The following is a 14,604-nucleotide window of genomic DNA, read 5'->3' as shown; positions in this document are numbered from 1 at the left end:
TTTGCTAAAGCCTTAGGCCACAAGCTGTAATTTTTCACTTAGATTTAGTGAACATGTACCTACTTAGTCAAAGCAGGGGCCTCCAGAGCCAGCGTAAATCAGAAGATAAGGAGGCTTCAAGGCTACAACTGCCAACAGCACCTGCAACTCGACAAGATAACGAACCGCATGTCTGGAGACAGTGGAGGAATCCAATAAGGAGTCAGAAGGTGTCAGAAGATCTCAGACCAGAATCACTATTGGACCCAAGGGCACATTTTTCCTATCCCAGATCTTCTACTCTGTAAAAATAATGAATATTTATTGAAAATCCTTGGCCATTTTCAGCCACTGAAATTTCAAGAAAGGATCAGAATTACACAGCATGCAGTCCTCAAATATACAGCTTCAGATTATACCTCTTCAAATGATGGGAGACAGCAAGGTACACGAAGTATTCATGTTGGATCAGACCTGAGGAGCAGCTAGCATAGTGTCCTGACTCAAAACAGCCAGCAGCATATAGATGGCAAGAAAAGATCCTCTCAGTTACCTGCAATTTCCAAATTTGGGACTGAGATAATGTACCAGTAAAGTGGTATTGATCCATCTTCCATGAATTTATCTGATTTTGTATATTTACACTTGTAGTCTCCACAATCTTCTGTGGCAATGCATTCCACAAAACAACTATGCTCAACTCATGAAAAGATACTTCCTTAAACTTCATAGCTTAAAATATTATCTATAATATGCCACCTGACTCAACTACAGCTCTTTACTATTTGCCCAACACCTGATGTGCTTGGCACCTCTGGAGGTGGGCAGAGAAATAAGATTGGGGAACAGAGTGGGCTGTGAGCATCACCGTCTTGTCTTTCTTATAAATGGTGTTGGGGTGGGAGGAAGCTTCTTCCTATAGCTTCTCTAAAGGGACCTCTGTGCCTCAACAGCCATTAAACATCAGAACTACAAGTCTAGAAGAGTATCAGTCTGATCCCATGTTATTGGGACCAATATCACATCATAATGAGTGATCTATACCATGTTGTTGTGTCCCCTTACCTTCCTTTAGAAGAAATCCCAGGCATACAGGCCATAAAAGGCTATGGTAATACAGACATTTAGGTCTCTGATCTGGACAGTTGGGGACTAGGATTACACAGTGTCTCAACTCTGTTCTTTAGGTATAGGCTTAAAATAAGTTTTGGTTCCTTGTGTAAATTGTAAGCAAATGACATTTTAGGCTCCTGCACATTGTGATATTCAGTACCCATCTATTTCTTGAAAATGAATCATTCTTTCAAAGCTTTTTATTAGCTCATGTAACTCATTCCAACTCAAGAGAATCTAGTATCTCTAACTATAATTGGTTTTCTCTCTTCATTTTCCCTTTAGCAATATGAAGCACAATCAACTTCTGTTTCAACCCATTTTCTGCTTATCATCCAGAAATAACTACGCAACTGTTGCAGTAAGTGACTAATTGAATTCATAATTTATTCTAACCTTACAAACACTCTCTTAACCAAACTACAGAACTTCCTAAGCTTACTAGAAGTTATTGTCAGTCTAAAAATTGTGTGTAAACATCAAACACCTGTGGTATTACTGGCAGTAAAATTCAAGAGCAGGATTCCATTATTTTAAGACTTTAAACACCAAATCCCTGTTCTTTGATTAACCAGTTAAAGCTTTGCTTAAACTCAGATCAACTAAAAGATTCTCCTTGATGTTGCTGTCTTTTAGCAAAGGACCACAAGATGAACTGAAATCAATGAACTCCATGAATGCATTAAACAGACTTGTGCATCTCTCTTGCTTCAGTGATGTTATATTGGCAGAAAGAAAAAAATCCTGAATATGGCATTTGTTAAACTTTTACACAGGTGTTCAGAGACAAGTATAATGCATGAAAACATTGCTTTAAAATTAGTAGTAGATTTCAAGTTTATGGCTTCTCTCTAGACAATAGTCCTGCAAATCAAGGAAACCGGTAAATAATACTGTTGACAGTATCTGCAATAATGTTGTAGTTAAAATTTCAGTAAAATGCCATATAAAAATTAAAAAAATACTTTTTGAGGTTATATCTCACCTTAGCTGTTTTGTAAAAATAATTACTCCAACTGATTTACTAAACCCACCATTTGGATACTCATTTGCATAAAAGTGATCAGCATTTACTGTATTGTTTGAAGCACAGAATAACAATTCATATATTGCACTAAAAGCAAAAAAGATGATGATTAATGATTTAATGAGACTGATTAGAGCAAAAGCAAGCTAATCCCTGTAGCCTGAATATAAAAATAGAAGTTATCCATAATTGCCCATTTTTAAAAGTGAAATTCCTTTTCACAACCTTGGTGGTTTCTTTGCTGCTCTTTCTCCCCTACCCTTTCCACTAGACTTCAATATTTATCACACATTCTCAAGATTAGATACTGCACATGGATCCCTCCAGGTAAACTCCACATAACTAACTACAGTAAAGAAATAGCAGAATATATATGTGAGAGAAAGAAGTTACTGCAAATACGACCTTCTGAAGGAAAGAATGCGTCTTTATTTAAGTCCACAGAAGACCAATAGTTGTCTGAATAGTAACCATAATGCTTTCTGTTGAGGTCTACAGGTTTTACAGACTTTACCACTTATGGTACATTTATGCAATAGCCTAAGAATCCCAGCCAGATACCATCACTTACAAGCTGTACCCTCTGTGCTATGCTAAGGCCTTTGTGCACAACAAAGGCTAATTAAGAAGCAAAGAACACAAAAGACAGGGGGCAAGTGTGAAAGACATTCTGGAGTCCACAGTTGTGGTCTAAAACACCCATGGGAGAACAGAATCAGCTATAAGTGAAAGGCAACATAAAATGGGAGAACAGCTGCAAGAGATCAAACTGTACACTGATCGACGTATCTCAGGAGAATAAAAGCCTTTATCTAAAAGAAATGAGAACTATGTACCTGGAGGTGCCAGAGAGAGCAGAAGAAACCTTCCATCACATCAATACAACCTCTCAGTCTTCAAAAAGAGGGTAGTTACTTGGAAAAAAATATCTTTAAGGGATGTCCTGGGTCTGGCAAGGATGGAGTTAATTTTCTTCACTGCAGCCCACACAGCGTTGTGTTTTAGATTTGTGAATAAAACAGTCTTGATAACACACCAATCTTTTAGCTATTGCCAAATGGCTCTTGCACAGAGTCAAGGTTTTCTCTGCTTCTTCCTCTGCCCCACAATGAATGAGCAAGAGGCTGGTAGGGGAGACAGCTGGGACAGCTGACCTCAGTTGACCAAAGGGATGTTCCAGGCCATATAATGTCATGGTCAGCAATAAAAACTGGGGGGTGGTTTTTGCCAAAGTAGCTGTTGCTTGGACACTGGCTAGGCATCAGTCTGCTTGTGGGAGGTGATGAGCGATTGCTTTGGCATCCCTTGTTTTAGGTTTTCAGGTCTGTCTGTCTTCCTTCTAAGTTTCAGTTACTAAACTATCTTTACCTCAACCTAGGAGTTTTCTTGCTTTTGCTCTTCCTATTCTCTCCCCCTTTCCACTGTGGGGCAGTGAGGGCCTGTGTGGTCCTTAGCTGCTTGCTGGGGTCAACCCACAGAGAGGGAAAAAGCATCTTTTGGAACTTTTGCCTTCAACTGTTCATTGTCTATCCAAATTCTAAATCTTTCAAGAGTTTCAAAGTACCTGGCAATCAAGATTATCAGAAATTGCCTACCATACAGATAGAAGAAGATTGAAGATATGGAAGATAAACAGGAGACTGAAGATCAGACCTTTTAGAAATTGTGGTAACAGTAAATTGCATTTCCTAGAATCAAATAGTTGTATTCAACTTGGGATGAACTATATCTTCCACATCAGACTCTGAAGAAAAAGCCACTGAATGTCAAATACCTATCACTTAGAAAGTCAATTACATCTCACAAAAGTAAAACGTAAGATATTTCATTCATACGTCACAGAGCAGTAACATCATGACTGTTCATATGCTAAGCCTGGTCCATATAATACAATCCTTCTTTTGCTCCAGTAATAACCATCAAGGAGCACAAAAGTATGTAAATGCTTTACACACTTTGGGAGGTAATGCAAGTAAAAAAAAAAATTAAAAAAAAATAAAAATGCAATAAACCAGTGCTTTTTTTTCTTTCTCTTTTAGATACAAAGCATGCCTCCTTTTTCCAGCTGTTGAAATTTGAAGGAAACAGAAAACTTCATATTAATGGCTTCATAAAAGCTATGAACACCACTCTGTAAGACATTAGAAATGGAAGCATGTAGATATATGGCAATTTCCAAAAAACTGCATCTAAGTATTTATCTACACAGTAACTTCTTTTCAGAAGTTTCACCAGGAGGGTAGTACTGATGCAGATAGTCAAGTCATGCATACAAAGACATTTCATTTGACTTTTGAAGGCATACTACAAGATGAACAAATTTGCATTTTTTTTAAGAGAGAAATAATGCTGGATCATACCTTGCTAAATATTTTCTTGGACTCTGAGAACATCAATGTTTATTATTGCACTGAGTGTAAAGAATCAGAATTCAGTGGTAAGAACATGAGACAAACAACACTGCCATTATCACCTTCCCGTAACTTGAGCTAAAGCAGTGATCACCATCTCTGACTAGACAGTAAACTTACCTTCTTCCAGTGGCATAAAAATACTGTACTGCACTGACTTTCCTGCTTGCTGGTGATTCAAACCTGAGGACCGTTGTACAATGAGGAGTTCGTGATCCATACAACAATTGAGCTGAGCAGCCGCAGGTCTGTGTTGTGCTTTGCTGTGCTGCACATATCATTTGACTGAAGGATAAAGTTAGCCTGGTCATCATAATGGAGAAGACTGTAGGCAGCTCCCACTTGGCATTTGGCAATTACACCACCTGCATGGTCTTATCTTAAAAGTGAACCACCATGTTGTCATGTGAATATCTTTTTGCTTGATAGTAGAAATGCTAAATGAAATTCTTTACTTATAAGAAAAACTAAACTAAATCATTTACTTCTAAGAGCTCTAAGGTCTGTAATGCCGGTGAACCTTAGCATGGCAGGATCTGTGCAGCATATCATGCTATGACTGGATGTCTGTCCAATGTTGCGCAACTTAAAGAGTTCCCAGCATCTGAAGGAATGTAAGATTATCTACATTATCTCCTTTTACCACCTCAAAAAGGTATTTAAATCCACACCTCATGGAGTCCGAGTGCCCTTCTAATGGAGATCTGTAACACACACTTGCACCAGTGCATTACATCTGCCACTGAAAATTTTGCAATGTATAGTACAGCCAGTCTCTGCACACAGAAGAGGCCTATTGTCTCCCAGTGGTGTCAGCTTCTGTGCATGGACTACACAGGAGATACTCACTGGTAATGTTGCCAATTTCCCAATAGCTTCCAAAAAAGAACAATCAGCAAAAGGAAACATGATGAGCATTTTGCACAGCTTTCTCCCACACAATCACTCTACTTAAACCCCAACAAAACAGGCTGAGGGCCAGAACGCTGTTTTGAAGATGTAGTGCAAGTCACATACCATCTTTCCCAGGACCCTGTGGCCTCTCTTCTAGCAAATGATGTGTTCTAGTCACATAATGCAGGAAAAGTTTTTGTCTAGCTGGGAGAGACAACAAAGAAAACCAACCTGCTGCTAATATTAGAATAATTTATCAGGTCTAGAGTCTGTTTCTTGCATGTTGACAAAGACCCTTAGGAAACAAGGAAATCAGGAATGTCTGCTGAACGAGAGGAAATGTACTGAAAGCACTGTAGATTGGACACCCTTTCATTAAAGCACTCGGAGACTTATTAGAAAAGCAGTATGGACTATATAATGGGTAGACTACCAGAGTTATTGCCTCATCCTACAGGCAAAGGCAATCTCCACTAAATTCTGTTTATCTGCTCTTGTTATAAAATGTAAATATAGCACCGGCCAACCTTTCAGGGGTGTTACAATGATCAAGTAATTAACATTTGGAAAGGTCTTGAGAAAAAAAAGAAATTTTAAAAATTAGAAGAAGAGTTATTAAAGCAAACAGAACATACCGGATATCACCCAAAGCAATAATTTTAAAAAGTGTATTATTACTTAAAGTGCATTTCTATCTTTAAAGATTCTGGTTTGTTACTGCATAGCAAGAATTACACATGAACATGAGGCAGACAATCACTGAACTTTCACTTAATATTTCTACACTGAGCAAAAAACCACTATTACTATGAAACCAGATCTGAAGAAAAGAAGAGGTGGTTTTACAAGTCCTGATGCTGCAAACACTTAAATTTAGCTCAGATATACGATTATTTGCATTGAAATCATGGAGGCTTTTCAGAATCATACAGACTGGTGTACGCATCAATTGAAGGAAACAGACTTCACTTAATCACCACCTTTCACTTCAACCACACCCATGTGGGCTTCCTGGATACACTTATCTTTGGAGTGGTGCTTCGTAGTTAACTATTGCATAGTATGTATTAACATATGGTAACACTTTTGATATCATGAGCATGCATAAAGATTGGATACCAAGAAAAAAGGTGATTGAGCATTATGACTAAGTCATAGAATCATTTAGGTTGGCAAAGACCTTTAAGATCATCAAGTCCAACCATTAACCTAACCCTGCCATGTCCACCACTAAACCATGTCCCTGAGCACCACATCTACATGTCTTTTAAATACTTCTGGGGATGGTGACTCAACCACTTCCTTGGGCAGCCTGTTCCAGTGCTTGATAACCCTTTCGGTGAAGAAATTTATCCTCATATCCAATCTAAACCTCCCCTGCTGCAACTTGAGGCCATTTCCTCTTGTCCTATCACTTGTTACTTGAGAAAAGAGACTGACACCCACCTCGCTACAACCTCCTTTGAGGTAGTTGTAGAGAGTGATAAGGTCTCCCCTCAGCCTCCTTTTCTCCAGGCTAAACAACCCCAGTTCCCTCAGCTGCTCCCCACAGGACTTGTTCTTAATATTGTATAAAACAAGAATTTCTTTTTCATCTTCCTTATTTGTAAAAAGCTCAAGAATGTATATGTAAGTCCCAAGTGTGCTATAAAAAACTTTATGCTTTTACTATATGTATGTTTATACATAGCAATACATTTAAACAATTATATTCTTATACTTAATCAAACAATTGATTTTTTAAAACCAAATGAGTCATGCTTTGGTTACTGTTCAATCAATATTCCTGGCAATTTCAGGGAAAATACATGTCAGTCCTCTCCAATGGACATCTCCATCAGAGATACTGAGGGAATAATGTAATTTCAAAGTCTCAGTGGATTTCAGCCAAACGTGAAAGCTTAAGCCCAAATGTCATGGAATTTCAAATGGCCTGCAGAGTTTCACAAAGAAGTACTTCAGCTCCCGATTAGATTTACAAAACATGATACTCGGCATTACGATGTATACAAAACAAGCCCCTTGATATCATTTTCAGTCACGAACCTCAATTACATTACCTTTTACATTTATAAATACATGTAATTTTAAAAAGCTGAGAACTGTAACTGTAAAGTCAGGAAGATCCTTTCCACTATGATGTTATCTGCCAGTAATCTATTTCAGCCCCCTGCATAACTGAACACAGTTAGAAAGTTACCCGTGTGTTAACAGCCTTCCTATGCATCTTATGTTACACATAAAGAGTGGTAACTGAAATCAGAATGTAGCCCCATAATATTCTTTTTCATCTTTGCATATATATTTCTTTTGAAATGGATTCTTCAGAAGTATAACAGCTTAATTGCTTCTTCTATCCAGAATGTTTCATTCTAACTAAACCTTCATTGACAATTCTGAGATAAGTACTAGGAGGGTTTTTTTAAAAAGAAAATACACCAACAGTCAGTTTCATGCTTTTAATACCTAAATAAATCAAGCAAACTCTGAAAAAGATTCTCGTGAACACACATAAAGATGGAAGTTTTTGTTCTGCAAAAACCTGCATTATAAGTAGGGTATGCATTAAAATCATCTGCTATAAATAGTAAAATTTGTTTTCGCAGAATCCAGACTTAGGAGTGCGAGGTTTTGTAATTTTTTAAGAAAGGCCTGAATAAGCAACAAATACTGAACTCTAAAGGGAACAAGTCAAGTAGCTATATACAACAATGCCCTGCAATTCAGTGACGGCAGAAAGCCATGATTTCAAATTAGTTATACTGCATATAAGCAGTGTAAAAAGCATCAGAGCAGTTAATGGATTAATGCAGTACATAATAAAAAAATTCAATCCCAGTATCATACAGTTACTGATCTGGAAAATATAGCAACGACAAATACCCATGTTTGCTGATAGAAACTTACGTTCTTTACGCTACCTTCAAAAGAAAATAAAACACCCTTCCTGTGTAACACTTTGTCATACCCTCAAGTTTCAAGCAGTTCTGCAGGATGTAACCTAACCATTACATCAAATATAAAATACATACTGTCAGAAAATTGCAAAATGAGAATTAAAATAAAAGCCAGTCTTTCAGAAGCACAACACTTTCAACAGCAAGATGTGCATACTGAACTTTCTATCAGTGGTAGTTACTGCAATATGGTTATATTATAATCACTATAACCGTGGCTACTCATCAAATATGCCACAATTTTGCTTCAGAATCTCAGAATCACTTATAAAACACCCCATCCAAACCAGAGGTCCCATTTGTGACCATTCCTAGTTCCAAGCTGATTTTGTATAAACTTTGCCAGTTTCGATGAAATGCATGATAGAAAAACGTTCGAGGTTTTGCATGGCACAAAACCAGAAGGGATTCTTACAAATGAGCCCTTATTAAAAAAAAAGCAAAACTCTTGTTTGTACACAGGTAATATTCTGCCCAAACATCAAAACACCAGAAAATAAAATTTCCCTTATACTGCCTTTCTGGTTCCAGATACCTTCAGGGATTCAAGTGTCTGGAAGGGAAGACTGACACATCGGTCAGATACCTTTTTCTCACCATCCCCACAAAAGTTAACAAAAGATTCTATTTTGTATGTGATACATAATGAGGCCAATTACATCACACACACACTTACCTACTGTACCTTCCAGATGCCACAGAATCCTAGAGGAGTCCTGTGGTTTATGCTAGCACAAGACACCCATTCAGCTTTCTTTTTATGTCACATCGATAAAGTTGGAAAGATTTGTAAACTGCAGGAGGAAATAAGGAGGCAACACAGCTACAGACTAATTATGGCCTTCACTGGAATCAATGGATTAGTTCTGGAAATACCAACTGATTCCATGAAGACTGCAAGCCCACAGTCACAAGCACTGTGACTGCCTTCAAGCACAAAGAACTAATTGACCCATTGCAACACCTGAGTGATCCAGCCCATTATCTCTTCTTTCTTGTAAAAACAAATGCATGCATCAAACTTAAAACTACTGAAAAAAAGGAAAGTATGTATTAATTCACAATTATTTAAGCATAACAAAACCACTTTTTTACCATGAGCATGATCAAGTACTGGAACAGGTTGCCAAGAGACATTGTAGTCTCCACCTTTGGAAAGAGAACTTTGGAGAGAACCCAACTGAACAATGTTCAGAGCAATCTGCTCTAGCTGATTGTTTTGAGCAAGGGGTTGGACTAGATATTTCCAGCAGTCCCCTCCAACCTCAACCATTCTGTGATTCTATGAAGACTGCAGTAAGGAAGCAACAGAAACAGAGTAAAGCACCATGTGTTTTTCTGATTTTTAGATTACAGTCCAACACATAACAAGTAATTTGTGACAGAATTTGTAAATGTAAGAATGCTGAGCTATCCTGAGATTCCATATTTCCCATGCTTTCATCCCACAAAGTTCTATATAGCAAAAATTTGGGGGGGGGGGGGGGGGGGGGCGGAATTGAAATCCATGACTACCTTTTAAGCATCTTGCATTGAATCTTTTAAAAATGGCAGAGACTATTAATTAACTTTCTTCAACAATTTCCCTCCTTTCACAAATAGTAATTCTAGGAAAGGGAGGAAGCACTGAGCATAGAGCCTTCTAGAGTGCAACTTAACATACAATACAGTCTACTGGAAAATTACAATCAAATCCTCTGGAGAGGTTACAAATTCACATTGCGTAAGCTATTTGTAGCTAGGAAGTCTCAATTAAAACCCACCAAAGCTAGAACTGTGACACAGACAAGAAAAAGAAGAACCAGACAAAAGCCAGTGAAGCTGATTTTGCTCCTTGTACATAAATACATTCTCTAAGTAGAACCTGCAAGTGATTTACATAGGAAATCAAATCAATTACTTTTAGCACCTGAAGAGTTTGATATTTCATGGGATTTTGATGCAGCTGGCAGCTTATTCACACACATATACGGTCTTCATTACATTCACTCCTGAAAGTTGCAAGTTCAACCCTATGAACCTTCACACAGCTGCTGGATACTTTAGTTTCAAACATAGGGAGCAGTTTCAAACTAATCTATGTTTGATCAGATATTACCCTTTTTAGATTAATCTATAATTTAAAAAGTATCAGAAAATACACATAATTTTTTGCAGTTACCCAGCAGTTCCATTGCATCATCTTCATTGTCAATATCTTCTTCGGTTACAGATGGAGCTGTGCTTTGAGCAGAATCAAAGGAGTCCTGAGAAAGCATGGCAGCCAGCAGTTTCTTATGTTGTTGCTGTTGTTGTTTTAGTCCTTTGGTCTTTGGCTCCATTTTTAAGCTGTGAGGGAGGAAAGCACAACTTTATTTTACTGCTGCTCTCTACAAAATGTGTCACACATTTGTCAAATTATTGTAGCCCATGATGTCCTCCAGATCTGAAGCTTAATGCTGGTTATCACTCATTCCCTGGTCATTGAATGCTATAAGTCAGTTTGTGTTTTCAGTTTCTATCTAAAGTTTTGATTGAATGATGATCGGAAATTTCCCATTGACTTTATGGGCATTAATCAAGTCTAAATAAGCTACATATACAGAACAACAGGATGTCAATTACTGATCAGTATTGCTAAGGCATTGATCGCACAGCAACAAAGCTGACAACAAAGAACTGCTCCCTTGAGTGGTTATGTTACCATGACCCCACAGGATTAAGAACTATATAGTTATAACAGTTCTCATGGTTTGTTGACTTTTGTCCCTAAGCTAAGTAACAGATAACTGGAACTGCACAGAAGTTAGAAGAAGGGTCTAAGGCAGGACTTGCTACAGTTAGCAATTTCTGATTCCTTACAATATCAAGATAAAGACAATGGGACAGAAGTTTGGGGCCCCACATGAGGGCATCAGCAACATCTCAGACTGTCTTACAGTCTGCTGCAGGAAGGCAGATCTGTTGCAAATATACAAAATTTAGTATAATCAATGATAGTTCATTTCCCACTTCAAAGATAAGTGCTAGTAAGACAAAGTGGACCTTGGAGATGAAGAACAGACTTTGAGTTCAGGACATCAGGTTATGGATGGGGCCTCTGCAAGCTCTAGTTTGTTTTGGGCTCTAAGAAACAAGAGCATCATATTAAAAATAATTCAAATTCTCCACTGTGTACATACATTATCCCTTGAGGAAGTTTCCCAAAAGCCATGCTTCTCAGAATTTCCCCAGGAAATTTTTCATGTAGAAAACTAATAACAATGACTTGGAAATGAGTTTAATCCTATTTTCACGGTGTTAAAATTTCTGAAAGATGAGCTCAGTACCAGCAGGATTGCCATCAGCACTTTTATATGGTCCCTTATCACATATTAATCTTGCTGTGCTCCCTTACAGCAGCAATGGAGCAGTACAAAACCAGTGACAAATACAATCTTTCCTCTGTAGCATTCAAGAACATTAAGGGCAAAAAGATGACCCTTCATCAGTTTGACAAGACACCACTAATACAACCACCTCAGACTGGCTATACTATCTTTCCCAGTCAAAGTAGTAGCGAAACCTGTCCTTTCAGTTGCTCAAAATTAATTGCACTTCTTTTTTTAAGTAACTGGGCCTGGCGTTCAGATATACAACATGTGTGCTTTCATTGCTCATCATCACAGAAATGTATGTTTTTAAGAAGGAAGTAGTGGTTCTTTCCCACTGTCCACTACTGAATGGAGCAAAAAGTGACGTTCATGATTGCAAAGACCAAAAAAGCAGATGACTCACAGATTCCCCAATATCACATACTCTGTGTACTCACTATGATCTGCTTTATGCTGAAAAGACCAATACCGAAAATGGGCATGTTATCAACAGACCCGTGGTCCATAGGAATATGCCATTCTCTGCAGCATATTCAGTGCCCATAGCATGCTATGAACGTGTAAGGACCCAGGACTTCCCCTTCCACCAAACAGAAAAAAACTTGTACACTATGGTCTGTGAAAACAACACAGAGAGAGGGAATCATATATCACTGATGGCAATTAGTCTACCAGTGATCTGTCAATGCCTAATCCTCTGGATATTTATATAGTATTTCACTTATGTAGCATTTCCTTATGCCTAGTGATAGGTAAAAGAAAACATATTATCTGGGAATAATGGGACAATTACAGTTTTCACTTTCCTGTTCTTATGCTGTAACTGAAGAATGGGATTAGTTTTGAGAGTTTGCTGACTTATCACATAAATCCTGATAATTAGTGATCAATAATATATCACTTTTTATTAAAATTGTTGCTAAATCAAATTTAATAAGATATAATTGAAAACATTTAATATGGATGTCAAATTGCTCCCTCTTTCAGTTCGCAGGTAAAAATGTAATTGAATTATTTTAGGCTACATTAACTATGAAGTAGATGAACGAAATACAGACGAAGTAGCCAAATTCTTTACAACTGATAACAACTTCACTCTTTTGAGAGTTTCATTTGTTCTCATAAAACCCATACTATTCCCGCTACTTTGTATGTACTAGATATATGCTACATTAAAACTAAATTGTTATTACCTACTACTTATGCATTTGGTGTATAGTCAATTCCAAATTCTGCTAATAGTACTTTAATTCCCAGTAAAACAGAATGAGACCTTAAAGAAACTGCCTGTTATTAGTGAACTACTATTAAACATTCAGATTAACCTTGATCAGTATGGGTCTTTTAAACGTCCATATATAGGTGGCACCAATTTTAGCATCACCACTATCTTGAAGTTCTGCAATTTTATGATTATTTTGCAAGACTGCAAACATGCTTTTTATAAATGCCTTACAAAAGCTGATGAAATGCTAATGAAGCAAAGAATTATCCCAGACATAAAATCAGTCATCCAAATGTAAATCCATATGCTGTATGTAATTTAGTAGTTATTCATTTCTACTGAAAATCAGTATTTCCACTTAATGATACATACTTTTCAACAGGTCTTCAGCACTTACTGCACCTAAAAACTAGAGATATCAGTGTCCCATGAGTCCTTCCAGGCATAAGGTATCCCATATTCTCCTTATTTCATACACCAGGCAACATGATTTTGTCATGATACTCAACAAGACTTCTCAAATACTATTCTCAAAGCCATTAATCACATTTTTTAATTATAGCATTAGCTGTGAGGTTTCTCACAGCTTGTACCACCCTCTACAAAGAGAAAAACACGCTGCTTTGAATCATCTTTGTTACTCAGAACCAAACCTCTTTGCTCCCTTCAAGAGATTAGGCAGAGATGCTTATTTCTGCTCCTTCCTATTGAGAGAAGGGATACAATATCCTCAATTTGCTGGGCAACGTGGAACAGATCTTTATTCAGTGTCTTTATTGGACTGCTGAACAAGGAAAAAGAAACCCAGGCCCTCACAATCAAGCTGCAGTGCCAGTTGCTGACTCCATTACTTTCCCAGGAACTGCACTGGAGAGACCCAGTGTCTGAGTTCTGTTGGTTCCAGTCCAATGTGTGGCTGAGGGATCATTACTACATGCTGCTACTTCTTTGAAATAGTAGTACTTGCAGCTTCCCCCACAATAATCTAATTAAAAGAAGAAAGAAGTACTCATGGATAACAAACATTCCAAACATATGAGTGAAGTTAATGAATGCAACCTGTATAAGTACAGCAAGTGACAGGCTAGTTTCTTTGGGACAGGGAGGTAATTCCAATGTAGAAAGCACATGGAGCATATAGTGAAAGAATACCTTAGACCTTTTCGAAGGGAAAGCAGAGAGTTTCTGCCTTCTTAAGAGGAAGAAAAAGGTAGGTGTTGCAGTCAGAGTACTAGTATAACTAAGGAGAAAGGTTACAGGGCTAAGGGAGAGCCATAGGTGTTTAAGCCAATTGACAGAGGCAGTGCACAAGCTTTACACTTGGGGGAAAAAAAAAAAAAAAAGGCATGAATCCCTTTTAAGGGATTTAAGAAAGTGAATACTTCACTTTCTGTGATAAAAAGGTATGTTTAAATCACAGAAAATGGACTCCTTGTAAAAATTATAATCTCTTCCATGTAGCTGAAGCACATTAACAAACTCCCCCCCACCCTCAGTCAAGCGCAATAAATCATCAGAAATTATTTACTGCTGAGTACAATTTTCTCTTTGAGAAAGAATTGTTATTAACACTCAGATGCTAAGTATAAGAACTGAAAATTAATTTCAGAAGTCCTGTTAAAAATATCATAGATACTGTTTTCCT

The 14,604-nt window shown here is 37.6% G+C and overlaps 1 protein-coding gene across 1 annotated transcript in view; it reads right to left on the bottom strand.

Annotated features, from left to right (window-relative positions):
• The window catches only part of C2H8orf34 (chromosome 2 C8orf34 homolog), a 176,947-nt gene that overhangs the window by 96,862 nt on the left and 65,481 nt on the right, over positions 1 to 14,604 (bottom strand). Inside the window, exon 7 of the mRNA XM_049828656.1 lies at positions 10,543 to 10,709. Within this exon, the coding sequence (XP_049684613.1) occupies positions 10,543 to 10,709 (167 nt within the window). The remainder of the gene's footprint in view (positions 1 to 10,542; positions 10,710 to 14,604) is intronic.

Source organism: Accipiter gentilis, chromosome 2 (genome assembly GCF_929443795.1).
Source record: "Accipiter gentilis chromosome 2, bAccGen1.1, whole genome shotgun sequence".
In the NCBI taxonomy this organism is placed as follows: domain Eukaryota; kingdom Metazoa; phylum Chordata; class Aves; order Accipitriformes; family Accipitridae; genus Astur; species Astur gentilis.
The sequence above is the reverse complement of the archived record's forward strand: the minus strand, read 5'-3'. Positions and strand labels throughout refer to the sequence as shown.